The 22,364-nt window shown below is 44.9% G+C and overlaps 1 protein-coding gene across 1 annotated transcript; it reads right to left on the bottom strand.

Annotated features, from left to right (window-relative positions):
* Window positions 1-251: 251 nt before the first annotated feature.
* Window positions 252-10,373, bottom strand: LOC147333502 (uncharacterized). The gene is made up of 9 exons (XM_086287276.1): window positions 10,032-10,373; window positions 3,879-3,920; window positions 3,470-3,751; window positions 3,162-3,395; window positions 2,833-3,066; window positions 2,436-2,504; window positions 2,250-2,279; window positions 2,125-2,166; window positions 252-1,149 (listed from the first exon to the last, which is right to left on the bottom strand). Exons 1-9 carry the CDS (start codon window positions 10,084-10,086, stop codon window positions 926-928), a joined length of 1,212 nt encoding a protein of 403 aa, XP_086143402.1. The 5' UTR covers window positions 10,087-10,373; the 3' UTR covers window positions 252-925.
* Between the last annotated feature and the right edge of the window lie 11,991 nt (window positions 10,374-22,364).

The following is a 22,364-nucleotide window of genomic DNA, read 5'->3' as shown; positions in this document are numbered from 1 at the left end:
TCCTTACCTGGATCACTGAGCGTGCATCAGGACATTTTTACGTGGAAACATGTATGATTTTGGTTCAACACACAGTGTGTTTATTTAGCAGTGACCATTTGGGTAATATGTATCAGTGTAGTATCAGTGGGAGGGTTTACAGGGCTGTGTTCATCGTCCAGACCTCAGTAACAAATTTAAAGACGATGAAGTTAGTTTTTCACCTCGTATGCTGAGGTAAACTTACTGACTTACACATCAGAGCTCCACGGCGTCACAATCGGCAACAACACATCATGTGGAGAGAAGAGGAGGAGCCAAATGTAGACAACTGAGGCGAGAGTGAGGTTGAACGGAAGGAGAGTCATTTATTGAGGCTGGAAATGTTGACATACATAAAATGTGAAACCAGGACTGGACTCACTGACTAAACTGGGGAAAATAAAGCAAAAAACAAGAAAAACTGGAACATGAGACCAGGATGAACTAGACCATGACGTGAGAGACACAGGAAACAGGCAACCTGACAGAGGAAAACAGACACAACATAAGCACACAAGGGTCATTAGGGAGGGTGGACCTGACGACACACAGGAAGCAAAGCTACACACACTGAACACAGGACGTGGCACTGTCAAAGTAAAACAGGAAACACTAATTCACACAATATGACACAGGAGACGGGAGGGAAGAACGGAAGAACTTGGAAGACAACGGGAGGAGACGCACATGATGGACTGGGAGAATGTACAGGAGGCACAATACAGACAGAGGACACATGACTTAAGAGACATGCACAGAGGACAGACTTACACAGGAAACAGGGATGAAGCGATAAACTCAAACCTAACTAATCCATACTGACAGCAAACACTAGAACTTTTCTCCAACACAGCAAAAGAGGAACCAAGATACAGAAATACTGCAGATGCTGTCAGTCTGCAGCTCAGAAGGCATGCTCAGTGGTGACATCAGCAGTGACATCATCACCATCTTCAGCCAGTCCCTGACCTCCTCCATCACACTGGCTCATCTCCATGGAGACGGCCGGTTTGTTCGGTGTCTTCCTGCTGCAGCACATGGACAGCAGCAGACCAGTGGAGATGCAGTACGGACAGAAGACCAATAGATGGCAGACGAGTCTCAGCACAGACTCACAGGGAGGAGGAGCTGAAAGAGGAGGACACAAAGGAGGATAGAGAGGAGGAGTCAGGAGGAGGATATATAGGAGGAGTCAGGAGGAAGATACAGAGGAGGAGTCAGGAGGAAAATACATAGGAGGACTCAGGAGAAGGATACATAGGAGGAGTCAGGAGGAGGACACAGAGGAGGTCAGGGTAGCCTGTTTTGTCTGATTTTAAGTCGTCTGTGCTCTGAGGATGTTGAGTGATGCTCAGTCATGTTGGAGGATCTGAGCTGAACCGTCTTCACCAAACTTTCAGAAGTCTCCTTTTTTCTTCCACCCTCAGGAGGTGGAAGTGTCCTCCTGCAGACAAGAAGTTTCCTTCCAGCCTCCTTAGACGTGTTAGCTAACCCTGAGTCTGATTTAGTTTTATAACTTCCTGTCGTCTGCAGTCCTCTGTGCTTGTTTCTCATGTTTGTAGCTGGTCTCAGAACCTCATACTGCAGTTTCAGACCCTGCTGCTAGAAACACATGACTCATCATCATGGACAAATTTGCAGCCTGTGACTCTTGAAGATCCCACAAACTGCTGCAAAAAGTCCAGGCTCAAGAAAAAGAAGAGCGGCTGTGACTCCAGAAGCTGATGGAGCCTTTTAATGTGTTCAGAATCAGAACCAACACCCCAGTCAGACCCTGAACAAAGGAGCAGTCCAGCTTTGTGCCATAACACACATCGTTTTCTCTAAAAAGGTCTCTCAGAAGTTCAGAATGACGTGGTGTCAAAAAGTCACAACGTTTAAAAGTTGTTCAAACAGCAGTGAAACATTAAAAACAGCAGCTCTTACTGTTAGCATGAAAACCTGAACAGAGGAGCTGAAGCTTTATTTATCAGCTGTCAACATTAAGTCAGATAAAGGAGAGAAGAAGAAGAAGAGGCTGACCGAGGATTGTTAGACATGATGATGGAGCAGCCACCACAGAGCACCTACATCACCTCAGAGTTCCTGTTACCTTCAACTCACCTGTAGAAACAGTCAGTGCAGACAGCAGCAGCACACACACACCTGCAACAGGACAGAGGTCACTAAAGGTCACCAAAGGTCAGAGGTCATGATGAGGACAGACAGGTGTAGGAACATCAGCTCACCTGCAGCAGTCAGCAGAAACAGGCCTGAAACTGAAGAACGCACTGATCAGAGATCAAATGGTCACATGACCAAAGAGAAGCATTCAGACTGCAGTGATTGGCTGTTCCCACACATCAATAACCCACAGCGCCCTCCAGTGGTGGAAACACAGATAATACATGTGGAGGAACATGAAGGAGACTCACAGCAGAGGCAGACGCTCCGTCTCAGACAGCCGTCACCTCCACAGCTCCACAGCTCTGCTCCCCGACCTCCTGCATCACACAGAGCACCATCAGCACAGGAGGAGTAATGGTGCACATCGAACTCATGTGATGGTTCGTGCTGACAGCGTGATGGTGTTTGTCAGACAGTAGGAAGTGCTGTGAACTTGTTGTTCCTGCAGACACATGAGTGGAAGGAAACCTGGGACCAGCTGAATGTGTGATGTGTAAACACAACTCCTCTGTTTTCAGACGCACAAACATTGTTGTTCCAACTCGTCCTGCAGCAGGTTTTAAAAGAGTTGACGGGAGCGCGGCTGCTCTCGTCAGCTTTAAGCGATAAAGGAACAGGACTTTTACTTCTGTGCAGGTTTATCACCTTTTAGTTTACTGCAGAGGAACAGGACTCCACCCAGAACCAGAACCAGGAGAACCACGGAGACCACACCTGCTACAACTGGGACCAGGAGAGAGGGAGGAGGAGGAGGACAGGTGGATGCTGGGAGAGGAGGATAAGTAAGAGGAGGAGCAAAGTTTGAGGAGGTTCTTGGAGAAGGACAGTGAGGAGGGGGAGGACAGTGAGGAGGGGGAGGATGGATGATTTTGGGAGGATCTGGAGGAGAGATGATGAAGATGGTTCAGTCAGTTTATTATCAGGTCACATTGTTACATCATTTTTTAAACAGGAAGTGATGTCAGTGTTCTGACCTCTGACCCTCAGAGAGCTCTGAGGAGACTTTGCACCCTGTTCAGTAGAACAGTAGAGACCTTCATCAGCCTGCATGATGTTAGTGATGATGTGCTCTCGTTCAAGACCATGGCGACTTCCTTTGGTGAAGAAATAAGCTGCGACTGTGGCACCAGTCCTCTGTCTGCAGCGCAGAATGACATCACTTCCTGTCCTCACAGGAAGTGCAGGGATCTCCAGGATGACATCTTTATCTGACCATCAGAGACAAACAGAGTTAATGAGAGCAGAGTCACACAGAGACAGAGACACAGCTGGAACATCTCACCTGTAGTGTTTGATTGGACACTGAGGGAGACGTTGTCACTCTGCTGTCCAGAGGAGTCCTCACACCAGAAGGTTTCACTGGGAGCAGAAAGATCCACAACACAGTAGGAACCAAGAAGCCTCCCAAAGCCCAAAACAGCTGCTCCACAGTCCTCAGTGGGTCCTCCTCTGGTCCTCTTCACTGTCCATCCATCAGCTGTCTGTCCATCATCAACACAACTCAGAGACACTGAAGAAGATCCTCTGAAGACCTGCTGAAGGTTTGGACTGACAGACAGAGACACTGGAGGACACACACACACACACACACACACACACACACACACACACACACACACACACACACACACACACACTAAGTGTATTTGTGTTCTTGTTGGAGTCTCACTGTTTCACTTCCATCAACTCACCTTCAGAAACAGTCGGTGCAGACAGCAGCAGCACACACACACCTGCAACAGGAGGACAGAGGTCAGTAAAGGTCAGAGGTCACAAGCAGGCAGAGTTTCTCAGCTTTGACTCTGAGCATCGTCACCATGTTTGGCTCCACACACTAAAGCACTTTTCTCCACACTCAACATAATCACAGCTAAATGTGGTTCCCAGCTCATCAGTGAGCTCCTCCACATGTGTGTGAGGCTCAGAGTCAGCCAGGGTTAAAATCCTGGCAGCACAAGCTAGAGCTCAGTTTACTCACCGAGCAGAAACATGCAAAAGCACAGGAGAGTGGAAACTGTGGTTGAGATGTGTTACCAGTATAACTGAGACACAGTCAGTGTGTGAAACAGAAAAGAGGAAGTTCAAGTTCTTTCTCTTTTTATTTATCTCCCTTTGAACATGCATCACATTGTGTTATGTTGAAATGGAGCATCATGCATATGAACAGTCTTACATGTGTGTTTACTGCTATGTTGCATCTACATCTACATCTGTGTATTTATGTTTGATCCTCTGGACTTCAAGACATCGTCTCTGACACGACCTCTTTAAACTATAGTTTAATACACCTGGTTTACATGATCATTACACACACACACACACACACACACACACACACACACACACACAGTTACCAAGACTACATGAAGTACCCTCAGAAGATCTACTAGATGATGTGAATGCAGGACCACACCTACTGCAACCAGCTCATCTACACCACGGCAGGAGAGATCAGTGAGATGCTACTAGCAGCAGTGGCCTCCATGGAGAAGGAGACTGGAGGCCAAGGTCAAAGTATCACAGAGGGAGGTTGAAGTGCTCTTGAGCAGCAGTTCTCCAGGGTTTATGATCAGCATTCAAGTTTTTTCTTTGGAAATATTTGGTTGTTTTCTCACTGGTTTCCAGTCGAGTGGAAGTCAGCAGGAAGTCACATGTAGTTAGTAGGATTAGCATCATATTGAGAACAGGGTGCTCTCTGTGGCCTGTGCTGAGCTCTTTAAGGTGGATGGAAGAGTCAGCACTGAAAATCCACCCACGCACAGACCTGTACCTACCCCCATCACTCCCAAGACACATGGTTTTAAAGGTGAGTGAAATGAGGCAGCAGTAATACAGAGATGCTATTTCCTGAGGAGTGTGCACTTTTTCACGTATTTACCTGAATATTCCTATTTTCCCGTAAAGGAAATCACCTCCAGGAAGGCCTGTAGTCTTGTCTGTGAAACGGTGACATTGGTTCTAAAGACCAATCACATACATAACAGTGGCATAGTCAGGCTACCACACTGAATTTGGTCAAAGGACGCCATCATCTACCTCCTGCACCGAGCTCTGACTCACCTGGAGAAGCCTGGAAGCACTGTGAGGATCATGTTCTTTGATTTCTCCAGTGCTTTCAACACGACTTCTGAGAGACAAGCTGGAGCTATCGGGAGTGGACCACCACATGTCCCAGTGGATACTGGTCTACCTCACAGGACGCCCACAGTATGTGAGGACACAGGGCTGTCTCTGACACGCTGGTCTGCAGTACGGGGGCCCCACAGGGAACTGTGCTGGCACCGTTCCTCTTCACCCTCTACACTGAGACCTCTCCATCAACTCCCCACGCTGCCACCTACAGAAGTTCTCTGACGACTCTGCCATTGTCGCCTCATCACAGGTGAGGACGACTCAGAGTACAGACAGTGGACTCTGTGGACTGGTGTCAGCAGAACCACCTGCTGATCAACGCCGGGAAAACCAAGGAGTTGGTGGTGGACTTCCGGAGACGCAGACCCACCACACTGACACCGGTGAACATCCAGGGAGTGGACATTGAGATAGTGGACTCCTATAGGCACCTGGGTGTTCACCTGAATAATAAACTGGACTGGAGCCACAACACTGATGCTCTTTACAGGAAGGGTCAGAGCAGACTCTACCTGCTGAGGCGGCTGAGGTCATTTGGAGTCCAGGGAGCGCTTTTAAAGACCTTCTATGACTCTGTGGTGGCATCTGTCATTTTTTACAGTGTGGTATGTTGGAGCAGCAGTTTATCGACAGCTGAGAGGAAGAGGTTGGGTAAACTCATCAGGAAGGCCAGCTCTGTTCTGGGATGCACCCTGGACCCAGTGCAGGTGGTGGGAGACAGAAGGACTCTGGCCAAAATAACATCTCTGACGGACAGAGTCTCCCAGCCCATGCATGTAGATGTTGCTGCAGAGCTGCTGCAGTGACAGACTGCTGCATCCTCGATGCATGAAGGAGCGTTTCTGCAGGTCCTTCCTCCCTGCAGCTGTCAGACTGCACAATCAGAACTGCTCCCAACAAACATAGATGTTTACATCTGCGCTGTAACTGCAATAAGTTAATCAACCCATTCACACTATAACCAAGGTTTGTCTCTTATCTGTATTTAATTTAATTTTATTTAATAATGGTATGGTACTCAGTTTTTGGTAACCATTGTCCTTCATGTAAATATGTAAAAATTGTGTATGTTTCTGTCCTGTGTCTTGTGTACTGTTTGTTTGTATATGTGTCTTTCTTGCCGCTGTTAAACCCTAATTTCCCCTGTGGGACAATTAAAGGATTATTCTATTCTATTCCTTTTTAATGAAACTATTTTATGGTTTAATCACCAAGTGTTGTGTTTTATACACCGTTTCATGTACACAGTGTCCTAGACCACTGAAATCAGTATTTTAAAATGCTTTTCCTGCTTGTTTAACCATAATTATTAGCGTGTAGTCACTCTGGTGTACTGGCGAATTATTAATGTGTATAAAAGTCCAAAGTTTTTATTTAAATTCATGACCTGATGGCATGGTTTTTGTAAACTGTTATTAAACGATGGTAAACATTAAGTAGACCAGTGGCGGCTCCTGAAAAAAATCTCAGGGGGGGCAATTTTTATGATATCGACTAAAATGACCCATTTAATGAGTACATCAAACAACACAATTTTAATTTAAATTTAAAATGAACAAGTCGGTTTGTCCAGATTGTGTCCACGTCAAATCACACTTGTCACTTTTGAACAGTATGCACGGGAAACAAAAAAGTGCATTAGCTGTTCCACAGCCTGTCAGCCACGACTTGCGCTGGAACCAACTCCGACAAAAAGTCCTGTTGTATGCTTTTGACTTCTCCTTCGTTGCCTGGGTTAGTTGAATTTCGGGCTTGTCAGGTCCCAACTCTTTAACTTGCAGTTTTTCTGCCATTGTCCTTCTGGCAAAAGGGTAGGTTAGAAGCGATCTAACCGAATTTGGGGGAGGCTGTGCCTCAACCGTTAACAATACCGCTGCCATCGTCTCTCTCTGACCTTATAGCTCACTTAGGCTACTGACTGAGGTAAAATTCTAGAACAGCAAATCTTCGCGCGTTTTCTGCAGGGGCGCAATTTTAAGCGCCCCCAAACCATTTAATTCAGCGACGCTGATAGGTCAAATATTTATTATTTTCCCCTGGCAACCATTTAATGATAGGCTATTTCGCTGCATATCAAGGGCGCTTTGACGAGCGCCCCAGAAGAAGAAAAACACCGTTTGTTGGTTGAACTTTAATGAGTCAGCTGGTGAAAATGTTAAAATACGCCTGGCTGTATATGGGCACACACATAGTAAAACTATCATTGATGAATTTTTTAAAAATATATATTTTTACTCCTCCACATTTGGGGGGGCGGAGCCCGAGCGCCCCCTATGGGCCAGCCGCCACTGAAGTAGACTGAACTCAATTTTCATCAGCTTGTTATTAGATCTCAGGTTACGTAAGTTACCAGTACTTTTTATTCAAAGAGCTGATCAGTTTATTTGAGTTGTCTTAAATTAGAAAAACTCAGTAAGCTGGAAGTTTTGACTATATGGTTTGAAAATGCCACGTCACCACCGTCCTCCTCCTCTCACAGATCAGTCCGCGTGTTCATGGTGTCGCCATTTTTTTCTGGAATATGTTGAGCAAAGCTGGAGAAGCTTCAGCTCAAGAGATCATTGTTGGCATTGCTGTGGATCTTTACCTGATACACTGACTCAGTGAGTAAATCTTTACTCTTATTCAAACTGGTTTTGTGCCTTCTCTCAGTTTAGCACCAGGTTTATGAACTTGCTAGCTAGCTAGTGTTAGCCTAGCGTTGCTGCTGCCTCTGGGCTCATGTTACTTAAAAATTAACCCACAGCTTTAAAAACATATAAAATCTCTCAGTCAAGTTTTCTGTTGATTGTTTGAAATAGAAACGTGAGCAGATACCAGATAAGAGCCCAGCTGTTAGGGGCGGGGCTTGTTTTCAACCCACTTTTACAACATATGAACTGCATCTTCTTAACCTCTGTATTTATTTTAATTCTTTGTGGCAGCTTTTCACATCACATCAAACTCTTACAAGTCTAGAAGAGCAGCTGTTGGACAGAAAGACATCAGCTGAGTGGGAAGTATTTTGGTTACAGTTTACTTCCCACAATATGTTAGTAGCTGTCACATTTATATTAATCAGGCTGAACTTTAATCATACTTTACATCAAACTGCTTTACTTGCTGCTTCCTTTATGCTTTAGTTTCCTGTCTTCTATTATTAGACCTGAGATGTGACTGCTCTGTGCTGTTGCTGATGACTCCAGTTAATCCTACAAGACATGCTGTGTATGTAAATACAAACAACAACAGTTTGGTCTGCATTCATTCAAAGATCATATCCCACAGACTTAGTTTAGAGGGTCCACACTGTCTGCACTGTATATAGTGAAGTCTGCAACTTTTTGAACAGTGAAATTTGTTTTGTGGCCAAATTATTCTCCAGATCACCAGAATAAGTTATTGGCCATGTTTGCAGAGCCCTTTTAAATATATGCTTTCATGACATTATTGTGTGTCAGCTGGTGGTCAGAGCTATCAGTGAATGTCACCTCTCTGGTGGGGAGGGAGCCTGAGATTGAGTCTAAACTGAGGTCTGTTCCATAGCAAATGCTGGAAAACATGTTTTAAGAAAGCAAATAAGTTGTTGTTCTAAAGAATCTGATTGTTTGCTTGCAGGACACCAGCAGAGATGAGTCCTCCACCACAGATGGTTGGTCAGTGACCTGCAGGTCGAAGGTCATTGCATCTCCAGCCCACATCCACTGCCACTGTACTGAAGGGAAGTTAAGACTTTCTTCTGCACTTACATTTGGATCACCTGGATCCATGACAGTCATTCAGGCAGTGATGCCTGGACTGGAAACAAGCCTCCTTAAAACATTACAACATACCAGCTCCTGTGTTTGAATGTGAAACAAATGTGTTGTTTGATCTGCAGACTGAACAGTAAATACATTTTATTTTGATTATAGAAGTAATGTAACTACAAATAAAGTTGTGGAAAGCCTAAACTAATAATAATAAACTAATAATAAGAATAATTAAATCTGAGACGTTTCATTGTAAGATTATAACAATGACACAGACTTAGTTTAGAGGGTCCACACTGTCTGCACTGTATATAGTGAAGTCTGCAACTTTTTGAACAGTGACATTTGTTTTGTGGCCAAATTATTCTGCAGATCACCAGAATAAAGTTGTGGAAAGCCTAAACTAATAATAATAAACTAATAATAAGAATAATCAAATCTGAGACGTTGTTTCATTGTAACATTATAACAGTGATGACAGCATAACTGTTGTTGTTCAGCAGAACAGCGTCCAGGATGTTGGCTGATATATTGTTTTACATTTCAAAATAAAAGTTGTGCTGATTTAAACACCATTACAAGAAGTGTTATTAATTATTCTCTTTGGATCACATTTGCATACAGTGTTATATTAATATAAGTTACTACAAGTTGTTTTTTGATGTAGCAGAACTTCATGTTTGTCAGTGGGTGAACAATCAGTGTTACACAGTCAGAATCATCAAGTTATTCTTAGAACTCTACACTTAATGAATAAGTTGTCCTAATATAGTCGTCTTAAGCTTTACTCTGTTTTTTTGAGGCAACAAGTTTTATTAGTGTTTTTTAGTTCTGGGAGCTGATGAGATTTCACAGTGTGGATTTAGTGTCTGTGTCTCTGTCCTGCATCACAGTCCCCCACATTCCCGGCTGTGTGTAGCAGAGGTTCCCTTCAGTTTAATGCTGATGAATAAATGAGCAGCAGCTCTGAGTTTGACTCACCGAGGAGCAGAGAGACACACGGAGTCTTCATGGTGTCTGGATGACGACTGAACATCAGTCTGAGCAGAGAGACGCCTTCAGCTTCATCACTTCCCCTTTAACAAGTTTAACACATGAAGTGTTTCACTGGCTGAGCTCCATGTGGCCACACTGTGTGGTTGGTGAGGGCGGGGCTTACTTTACTGCGCCGCAGCCTGTAGTTATCATGTACCAAGCTAAAGTTCATCACTGTCCCAGCATACACACCACTCAGGAAAAGGACAAAGCCCACCATCAGAACCATTAACACCTTTTCTGAGGAAGCTCAGCTGCAGGACTGTTTTGCGCACAGAGTGTATCTGAACAGGATGACCTAGAGACTCACACAACCGCAGTGCTGGGTTACATCAAACACTGCATGGACACTGTCACCACGGAAAAGCGTGTGCGACAAACCGTAAACCCTGGATGACAAGTAAGCTTCAGGCATGTTAAAGGCACACAACTCTACAGGGTGGGCCATTTATATGGATACAGTGTAATAACATGGGAACGGTTGGTGATATTAAAGTCCTGTTTGTGGCACATTCGTATATGTGAGGGGGCAAACTCCTCAAGATGGGTGGTGACCATGGTGGCCATTTAGAAGTCGGCCATCTTGGATACAACTTTTGTTTTTTCAATAGGAAGAGGGCCATGTGACACATCAGACTTATTGGTAATGTCACAAGAAAAACAATGGTGTGCTTGGTTTCAACGTAACTTTATTCTTTCATGAGTTATTTATAAGTTTCTGACCACTTATAAAATGTGTTCAATGTGCAGCCCATTGTGTTGGATTGTCAATGCAACCCTCTTCTCCCACTCTTCACACACTGATAGCAACACCGCAGGAGAAATGCCAGCACAGGCATCCAGCATCCGTAGTTTCAGGTGCTGCACATCTCGTATCTTCACACCATAGGCAATTGCCTTCAGATGACCCCAAAGATAAAAGTCTAAGGGGGTCAGATCGGGAGACCTTGGGGGCCATTCAACTGGCCCACGACGACCAATCCACTTTCCAGGAAACTATTCATCTAGGAATGCTCGGACCTGGCACCCATAATGTGGTGGTGCACCATCTTGCTGGAAAAACTCAGGGAACCTGCCAGCTTCAGTGCATAAAGAGGGAAACACATCATCATCTAGCAATTTCAAATATCCAGTGGCCTTGAGGTTTCCATTGATGAAGAATGGACCCACTATCGTTGTTCCCATATACCACACCAAACCATCACTTTTGTTGGTCCAACAGTCTTGGAGGGATCCATCCAATGTGGGTTAGTGTCAGACCAATAGCGGTGGTTTCTCTTTGTTCACAGCCATTGACATGTCGAAGAGGTTAACATGTGAAGAGCAGCTCGAAATTATGTTGATATCTGGTGAACGCAGTAACCGGGTCATTGCAGCAGATTTCAATGCAAGGCACCCTACGAGACCACCCATCTCCCATGCTACAGTCAGCAAACTGCTTGCTAAGTTTGGTGAAACTGGTTCAGTGTTGGATTTGCCAAAATGTGGACGCAAGAAAACTGTCAGTAATGAAGAAACATCAGTGGCTGTCCTAGCTTCATTCAGCAAGAGCCCACAGCGTAGCACTCGCCGCATGTCACTGGAGAGTGGCATTAGTCCAACATCCCTTCGGCGGATATTAGCTACTCACAAATGGCGCCCTTACAAACTCCAGCTACTGCAGCATCTCAGCGAGGATGACCCAGATCGGTGCACAGAATTTGCAGAATGAACAAAACAAAAATTGGAACAGGACCCTCAGTTCACGCAGAAGATTTTGTTCAGTGATGAGGCAAACTTTGATGTGAATGGTGAAGTTAACAAACAAAACCACCGCTATTGGTCTGACACTAACCCACATTGGATGGATCCCTCCAAGACTGTTGGACCAACAAAAGTGATGGTTTGGTGTGGTATATGGGAACAACGATAGTGGGTCCATTCTTCATCAATGGAAACCTCAAGGCCACTGGATATTTGAAATTGCTAGATGATGATGTGTTTCCCTCTTTATGCACTGAAGCTGGCACGTTCCCTGAGTTTTTCCAGCAAGATGGTGCACCACCACATTATGGGTGCCAGGTCCAGCATTCCTAGATGAACAGTTTCCTGGAAAGTGGATTGGTCGTCGTGGGCCAGTTGAATGGCCCCCAAGGTCTCCCGATCTGACCCCCTTAGACTTTTATCTTTGGGGTCATCTGAAGGCAATTGTCTATGGTGTGAAGATACGAGATGTGCAGCACCTGAAACTACGGATGCTGGATGCCTGTGCTGGCATTTCTCCTGCGGTGTTGCTATCAGTGTGTGAAGAGTGGGAGAAGAGGGTTGCATTGACAATCCAACACAATGGGCTGCACATTGAACACATTTTATAAGTGGTCAGAAACTTATAAATAACTCATGAAAGAATAAAGTTACGTTGAAACCAAGCACACCATTGTTTTCTTGTGACATTACCAATAAGTTTGATGTGTCACATGGCCCTCTTCCTATTGAAAAAACAAAAGTTGTATCCAAGATGGCCGACTTCTAAATGGCCACCATGGTCACCACCCATCTTGAGGAGTTTGCCCCCTCACATATACTAATGTGCCACAAACAGGACTTTAACATCACCAACCATTCCCATGTTATTACGGTGTATCCATAGAAACGGCCCACCCTGTACATACAAATCTGGGGACCAGGACATGTACAGCAGAGCAAGAGCAGCAAAACTGGACTATTCAAACAAGTTATCAGATCTCCTCTCTGAATACGACTCCAGAAGGGTATGGGAGGGCCTGAAACACATCACCAACTACAAAGGTAATGGGACAAATACAGATAACATGGACATCTCATTAGCAGAGGAACTCCCGCTTCAAGAGAACTGCAGACATCCCCACCATGCACACTGCCCACAGCCTCCTGTCAGCACAGCCCCACACATTTAGCCTCCAAGAACAGCAGGTTCACTGTGTGTTCAGAGCAGTGGCGTGTCTAGAAAATTTTTGTTGGGGGGGCCAGGTAGGGGCACAGATTTGGAGAAGGGTGGCAGATGTAATTGGCAGATAATGTTTAAAAAAAAATTCTACCAACCGTTAACCATAATTCAATAATCCTGTAAACCTAATAACCGAATGCACTTTTAACTCTTATTAGAATGAGATTTTAACCTCTACGGTGCAAAGTTTTTAGATACTGCGTTGATAAAGTACAAGAGATACAATCAGTCAGTGTTTACTCAGCATTCAAGGACAGCAATATTTGCATAGTATTTTTACTGACATATAGTGCACATATGTTTTGGGCAAAAACATTTTTGAATATTAAAATACGAACATTTGTAACAAACAATTGACAAATTAGCCAATTCCAATGTAAAACTTTATCTGCCTGTTAAAAAAAGAAGATAATCTTCTCACAAACTGGTGTTTGATTTTGAAACAGGAAAAAAGTGGGGAAACAACTGAAAAGACTAACATTTGAATAAAACCTGAAAGCAAGTAAATACTTTCTATGCTGCCTTATGGTAAACTTTAGTAATATTGATAAAGAACAACACTGGCTGATGATGAAATCCAGTCAGCTGGCATGGTGACACTGCCAGTATTAACCTGCAGGGCTGGACTGGGACAGAAAATCGGGCATTTTGACTACAGACCGGCCCACCAGGTAGTAAAGCCATAAAGAATGAAAACAAACCCTGTTGTGACAGTGATGTACAGTCTTGTTGGTATATGTATGATTTCTATACATTTTACGTCAGATAAAAACTTTGGTTGTAAGATTTAGATAATTATTTTTTAAAAGCGAGATATTTTAAATGAGAATAAGAAAGTATTTCTTTGTGCCCCCCTCTCCCTGTTAATGCCCTACCTGGCCCCCTGGCAACACTTTGCTAGACCCGCCCCTGCACAGTTACCAGCTGTCAGCTGCTTAGAAAAGGATCCTGGTGTTATTTGTCTCTCAGAAACAGTTCATAACTTCAACTCATTCATGTCACCTAAAAGGTAAACCTGTTTCTCCATCACCTGTTCAGCTCTGATGGTTCAGTAAGGACATCTCCTGGTTTCATCTTCATGTTTCCCTCTCACCACATATACAAACCAACATCATGACCAGCAGCTTTACAGCTGTGGCTCCAGCAAACATCAGCTGATACTAGAAATTAATATTAAATACATTCTAACAACAGCTGATCAAGCTTAAACGTGCTGCTGTTGTTTAGTGCGACATCTGCTGGTTTCCTCTTTCTGGCACAAAGTGGGCGATAAACAAACAAGAGAGAAAAGCCGATCAGCTGATCATTGATCAGTTTCATGATTGAAGTAGCAACAGGAGAGGGAGGGGAGAGGATGAGAGAAGAAGAGGCAGCTGTGCAGCATAAAGACAGAATAAATCCAGCTTTGTGTCTTTTTCCATTCTAGCTGAAGTCCGGGACAAACTGCGTCTCTTCTCAGCTCAATACGAAACGTGTAATATTTTCTCTGAATGAGGGACCATTCCATTTTTTTAAGGAGCCGTTGGCAACTCTACTAACCTTATGAATAAAATAAAGTTCACTATCAGTAACATCATAGCACCCACCCAGCTGTATAAAAACTCCGTCATGCTAGCTCACGCAGTACGAGTTATTGCAACTGACGGTAAAAAGTCAGCAACATGAAAATAAACTCCACCTAAACTTGGTTCATATCTGACCCAGATAGACTGCAGGTCATAACTTCTTACCTGAAGTTCAGTTCACCTGACACTCGGACTGGCGGCTGCCTCGGGTCTCTCCTCCTGCCTCCCCTTCCCTCATCCACCTGCTGGCCTCTGTGGAAGCCCCGTCATAGCCACCACCAAACAACGGAGTTATTTCTACACATCGACCTGCATCTGGCCAATCCACCACCTCTCATTGTTCATGCCATTACAAAAAAAAATAAAAAATAAGTCACCGGGCATATGCCCGGTATGCCCGATGGCCAGTCCAGCTATGTTAACCTGCAACCAAATCTGCAGCTCCATACAGCAATGTTACGACTTAGATTATATCTTATAACTCATAACTCTTATGTTAGCTCCCCTCAGTAGCATACTGTCTGAAATATTCCACAGCTGCAATAATTCTTTAAGTGTTATTTTTTCCTTGGTATTCTAATTTTACCGAAGTTTACTAAACTCAACAAACTTAATATTACTTACCGGGACATTTATTCTGTCCTCATTTTCTTTCACCGAAGAATAGTTTCCTGCAGTTCTTTCGTGCTTGGCTCTCCTACCTTTGCTAACCTGATGCGCATAGCGCAGAAGCCGATGCTGCATTCACTTACACTCGGATATCTGAGCTTCACCGTGAAAACATAATCGGACATTTGATATTTGATTGAATTTTATTGTTTTGCTTTTGGCGTGGCACCTGGGGTGGCCAGTCTGGTTGGGGGGGTGGCCTGTGCCCCCCCAGGCCACCCCGCTGGACACGCCATTGACTAAAGGCAGCTTGGAAATAGGCCTATAGTTCGCTAAAACTGTGATCAAGGCCAGGTTTCTTAAGCAGTGGCTGCATGTTTAAAATTAGCAAGAACCACACCAGAAGACAGACTGCTGTTAATAATGTCAAGGACATACTGTCGTATGCTAGAAAAACATTCTTTAAAGAATTGTGGAGGGACAGGATCCCGAGGGGAGCCTATGGGCTTAATATGGCGAACCACATCCTCTAACGTGGAGAGCGTCACAAGATCAAACTAAGTAAAAACAGCAGTGCAAGGGACAGAGACAGAGGGTCAGAGTCAGGAGCTGTGATGAGAGCCCTGGTGGTGACAACCTTTTCAATAACAAAGTTCAGAAAATCATTGCAAATCTCAGGAGAAACTTCCAAACAGACATTCAATGGAGTATTAAGAACAGTGTCAATGGTCCTAAATAACACACGTGGGTTAGGACAGTTGGAAGAAATAATATTTGCAAAATATTCCCTTTTATCCTCTTTAACAGTGTTCTGGTAGCGATGCCAGCAATCTTTGAGAATTTGACATGCAGTTTATCCTTTCTCCATCTCCGTTCTGCTCGATGACATTTCCTCTTAACAGCACGAGTGCTCTCATTCACACAAGGCTCAGGTTTGGCCTTGGGCTGCCTGCTTTTTAAAGGAGCCACAGAGTCCAAGACGGTTTGACAGCAAGAATAAAACCAGGAATTAAGCTCTTCTGTGTCAGAGGAGACCAAGTCAGAACAGCCACCGAGCTGATTAAAATCAGCAGAAAACTGCACAACAGTGGAGGGGTTAATAACCCGACAGCGCCGAGCAGAAGCGCGAGATTTAACTGCATTATGTTTAAAACCAACGTTGAATAACACAGCCATAGGATCTGAGAGTCCACAGTCACAAATCTCCAAGTTAGTGACAGGCAGACCGTATGACAGAACAAGATCCAGTGTTTGTCTGTGCTCATGTGTAGGGCCAGGCATGGACTGTATGACGGACTGTAAACAGTCGCTGTGCCTCCACCTCTGCCTGACGTCCATGGCGAGTTAAAAGAGCAACAATCCACAGGTAAAAGTTCAGATAGAGTCTTGGACTCACCAACACTCAGTCACGTCTCAGTCGCACACAGAAAATCCAGATCACGGGAACTGAAGAAGTCCCAAAGAATAAAAGGTTTGATTAAAAGTGATCTGGCGTTCACCAGGCCAATCCTGGCAGGAGCTGGAGCCGGAGCACCAGTTTCAGCAAGTCGAGAAAACCAACGCAGCGACCTCAGGTTTCGATCATGTTGACGGCGGAGGTTTAGCCTGGGAGGGCATGGGCAGTGAGGCCGAGGAGCATCATCAACGCCGACCACAGGCACCAAGAAGGCATCAATAGGATCCAGGAAACGCCGAGACACAAAAAATCCTGGAAGTAATCCAATTAACACAATTCCTTAGTAATTCCTTAGATAAACCTTTAGCTTCACCAGCCCACCGCTTTGTTTACCCCGGCGACTGTGACGCCTTTGCCGGGAAGGTAGCGTGGAAACCCGGTACAGGTAACCCGAGATACAACTGGGGGCAGGGTTGCTGCCCACCAGCTCCAAAGGACACAATATTTTCAGGTTGGAGGTCCAGTAGTGTCTGGTGATGATGCCCCAGCAGAGACTTTTTTTTGTTGATCACACAAATTAGAAATAATATAAACATGAACAAGCTTGACAACGACAGATGAGCAGCCACACACACCGGCGCCATCTTGTCATCAAGTATAATGCAGATTATACAGATACAGATTTAATCTCTCAGCTGGCCCCGTGACCTGGCCCTGGATAAGTGGAAGAAGACAGATGGATGGAAATCAAAAAAATGATTTTCATGAATTTTTTAAACACAGTTAAGAACAAAGAAATAAATGAATATTTTTAAAAAACCTTTGTGTCTGACATTTAAATTCCTCATTCATTCCTCACTACTTTTGTCTTTCCTGTTTGCTCACTGATTAGCACATACACATTATATTAGCAACGAGATTACCTTTGGGTTAACAATTGGATTAGCTCCTGGATTAGCTATCAGATTAGCTCTGATTATGTAAATAAACCACACTGTGTGATGTAAGGAGCCCTCTGATTAGTTGGACAGTCTGGGATTTTTCTATCCTGCTGTTTGTGCTCGTAGCTTTGTCCTCCTGTGTGAAGACCCTCCAGGTGAGTTCCCACTGAAACGCTCCAGAGTAGCAGTAAAACAGCTGTATGAACATCTGCAGAGGGATGGTTTATTAAAGAGTGTCAGTCACATTCAGAGCTCAGCAGCATCGGTGAGCTGAACTTTTAGGCTGCTGTCCCTGTGAGCTGGAAATTTTTACAGATTTAGGACATTCAAGTCTGTGAAGATCTTTTCAACTTTAAAGTCAGGGCTCACAGAAGAGTCAAAGATCCAGGGAGATGGAGTTAAAACACACAGGAAACCTGGGAGTGTGGGCTGTTTATAAGAGAAACATTCACTTTGTACTGACCACAAACTGAAATGATTATGAATATTATAAACAGCTAGATGGAGCCACAGGACTGAGAGACGGGGCCTTTACTCTGACATGTGACTGATGCGACAATCGGGTCAGTGTGGAGAAACCACAGATATGTTTGTTAGTGACCTCAACAGTGGATCCTGTTGTGGATCCAACAGGAGTGTTTTAAAGACCTGTGTAAACATGTGATGAAATCAGCTATGATTCCCTTGATGTTAAATTCCCTTGATGTTAAATCCATCCATCCATCCAGTCGCTTCCACTTATCCTTTTCAGGGAGCCTATCCCAGCTGTCATAGGGCGAGAGGCGGGGTACACCCTGGACAGGTCACCAGTCTGTCGCAGGGCCAACACACAGGGACAGACAACCATTCGCACTCACATTCAAACCTATGGGCAATTTGGATTAACCAATTAACCTATCCCAACAAGCTGGACGGTGGGAGGAAGCCGGAGTACCCGGAGAGAAAACACGGAGAGAACATGCAAACTCCACACAGAAAGACCCCGGCCTGATGGTGGAATTGAACTAGGAACCTTCTTGCTGTGCGGCAACAGTGCTAACCACCGTGCCACTGTGCTGCCCATGTTAAATATAATCGTGTTTAATCCCTGACATCTGTCACAATCTGAAGAGGAACCAGGAGAGCCCACAGAGCCGAAACTCACAGTTAAAATAAGGACAGCTGTCCTCAGATCAGCAGGAAACCACACAAAGAAGAAGTGATGCAGAGGGGAGATGGGAGGCTAAAAATACTGCAGGGCTGATAGAGAGGAAGCTGATGAGGCTGACAAATGTTCTTAAAGACGTTTTCACACTGCAAACATCAGCTTTATGACTCTGTACATAGATCAGTGATCAGGTCCATGGTTGGACACAGTCTGAGCGTTTAAAAGAAGAAACCTAAGATGACGAGTAAACATTTATCCTTCACACTTTATCACCTTTGAGTCAAAGGCAGAGGCTGAAACCTGAATCTGTAAATATACCTGCTGCCCCATTATGACACACATGTAGTCATTTATACACACGGTTAGCATCCTACAACATAGGAGAATATGACAGGACGCACAAAGATACAAGAGTTACGAAGTGCACGACCGACCCATGGGCCACCAGCAACATGGTGAGCATAAAATCAGCCTCACAGTGGCTCTGAGAGGCAAACAGACTGGAAGAGGAAAAAAAGGAAAGGACTAGTCCTCATCAAACCAGAACCCAAGACATTATTTTAATTGCTTCACTCTTGATTATATAACTTTAGTTTAGTTTTATTCTTTTCCCTGTAAAAACACAGCCTTGGTCTGATCCAATGAAAATTTAAACCCCCACTCATGTGACCATCCTTCAGCTTCAAAATCACTTCCTGTATCTTTGCAGTAATAAACTCTAAGTTCCTTCCTCTCTTCCACACACAGCACCATCATCTGCACGAGGGGAAAATCCCATCCCACTGTCTATATTATGAAACACATCACTGATCATCAGTGAAAATAATCAATAATAAAGGACTGACTCTACTCCATATTCTACTGAACACTTATTTCCTTCCTGTCTTCTGTAGAGAAACTCCTTTCTCCATGTGTACAGTTGCCCTGTGATACCTGTGATCTTCCCCACTTTAATAATAAACACTGTCCACATCATCTCATATATGCTTTGTCATTATCATAAAACACTGCTACAACACTTTCTGTGTTCACTTGGGCTTTTCTCATTTCAACACTTCAAACTGCATCTATGACACTGTAGCCTGCTTACAGACCGCTCGTCAAAGCCACCAAACCGGTTCGTAAGCGGATACAAGTGTGGCCAGAGGGGTCTTCAGAGGCTTTACAGGACTGCTTTAACACCACAGACTGGAACATGTTTAAGCAGGCTGCCACCTATAACAACACCACTGACCTCCAGGAGTACGCAGAGACTGTTACTGCCTACATCAACAAGTGCATTGAGGATGTAACAGTCACGAAAACCATAACTGTCCGGGCCAATCAAAAACCATGGATGACAGGAGAGGTCTACAGGCTGCTGAAAGCTCGGAATGTTGCCTTCAGAGTTGGAGACGAGGCAAGCCTGAGGACAGCTAGGGCCAACCTTTCCCGTGGCATCAGAGAGGCCAAGAGACAGTACTCCAGGAAAATATCTCATCACTTCAAAGACAGCAGAGACTCACGGAGCCTGTGGCGGGGCATTCAGACCATCACAGATTACAAGCCCCCACCACAGACCTGTGATAGCACTATCCCCCTGCTGAACGAGCTGAACACTTTCTTTGCTCGCTTTGAAGTCCAAAACAGCACCACTGCACAGAAGACCCCACCCCCTCCTGGTGACCAGGTGATGACTCTGTCCCCGGACAGCGTGAGGAGATCCCTCAGCAGGATCAATGCACGTAAAGCTCCGGGTCCTGACAACATTCCTGGTCGTGTACTGAGAGACTGTGCAGTGGAACTCACTGATGTCTTCACAGACATCTTCAACATATCACTCATCCAGGCTGTCGTCCCCACATGTTTTAAAGCCACCACAATCATTCCGGTTCCAAAAAAGTCATCTCCCTCCTGCTTTAATGACTACCGTCCTGTTGCACTTACTCCCATCCTGATGAAGTGCTTCGAACGACTAGTCATGCAACACATCAAGACTGTCCTGCCCCCCTCCCTGGACCCCTTCCAGTTTGCGTATCGGCCCAACCGCTCAACCGATGATGCCATCTCCACTGCACTCCACTCGGCACTCACACACCTGGACAAAAATGACTCATATGTTCGAATGCTGTTCATAGACTTCAGTTCAGCATTCAACACTATAATCCCCCAACAGCTCACTCAAAAACTGGTCCAGCTGGGGCTCAACACCTCACTGTGCAACTGGCTGTTGGATTTCCTCACCGGAAGACCTCAAGCAGTACGGGTCGGCAGTAATACATCCAGCACCATCATTTTAAACACGGGGGCCCCGCAGGGATGTGTGCTGAGCCCCCTCCTCTTCACTCTGCTGACCCATGACTGCACTCCATCACACAGCTCCAACCTCTTCATCAAGTTTGCGGACGACACAACGGTGGTGGGTCTCATTAGCAACAGGGATGAGACCGACTACAGAAGTGAGGTGAGACGCCTGGCCACGTGGTGTGCTGACAACAATCTCTCTCTGAATGTGGAGAAGACGAAGGAGATTGTTGTGGACTTCAGGAGAATGCACACCCAACATGCTCCTCTGACCATTGACGGAGCATCTGTGGAGAGAGTGAGCAGCACCAAGTTCTTGGGTGTGCACATCACAGAGGATCTCTCCTGGACGTACAACACCACAGCACTGGCCAAGAAATCACAGCAGCGTCTCTTCTTTCTCCGCAAACTAAGAAGAGCAGGAGCACCAGCCCCCATCATGTACACTTTCTACAGAGGCACCATCGAGAGCATCCTGTCGAGCTGCATCACTGTGTGGTTTGGAGCCTGCAACGCGTCCTGTCATAGAACCCTCCAACGCATAGTGAGAGCTGCAGAGAGGATCATTGGTGTCTCTCTCCCCTCCCTCCAGGACATTTACAGCACCCGTCTCACTAAAAAAGCCCTTTGCATAGCGGCTGATCCCACACACCCAATGCAAAGCTTCTTCAAGCTGCTGCCGTCAGGGAGGAGACTGCGGAGTCTCCAGGCCAGGACCAGCAGACTGAAGGACAGCTTCATCCATCAGGCTGTCAGGAAGCTTAACTCCCTCCCGATTCTGCCCCCTCTCCCCTCTCTCCTCCACGGTCTCACTGAACTCTGTCTCACACACACACACACACACACACACACACACACACACACACACACACACACACACACACACTCTCTCTCTGACGCACTCACTGGCCTGCTCCAGTCACTTTGTGGAGCATTGGACTGCCATTACCTCATAAGACTTTGCTGTTACACTATCTCTTACCGTACATTACTAAATCTCCATTTGCACTATTTGCCTATTTTGCACCACTATGCCTTCTTACTTGAATATTGTATATTGCATAGCTTTTTTTTGTTATACGTAAAATTGTATTGTATTTATTTCAATTTTTACTTTTTAATTATTTTATTTGCATTTTTCTAATCACTAGGGTTTGAGAGTAACGCAATTTCTATTCTCTGTATGTCCTGTACATGTGGCAGAATTGACAATTAAAGTTGACTTGACTTGACTTGACTTGATCAGTGGTCATGAGAATTTGCAATACTGTGATTAAGGAACTGACCTCCCAGCCCATTGTTCCTTCAGTGGGCTGGTTTCAGTCATTATGCAAATTTACTGTTTATAAGATTGATGCGTCCAGATGAACAGA

The sequence above is a fragment of the Aulonocara sp. 'chitande type north' Nkhata Bay genome, linkage group LG3, assembly GCF_057382095.1.
Source record: "Aulonocara sp. 'chitande type north' Nkhata Bay isolate Kocher_YH1m ecotype deep benthic linkage group LG3, A_spYH_male_GT1.1, whole genome shotgun sequence".
Taxonomy (NCBI): Eukaryota; Metazoa; Chordata; class Actinopteri; order Cichliformes; family Cichlidae; genus Aulonocara; species Aulonocara sp. 'chitande type north' Nkhata Bay.
Note: the sequence above shows the minus strand (reverse complement) of the source record. Positions and strands in the feature narration are given on the sequence as shown.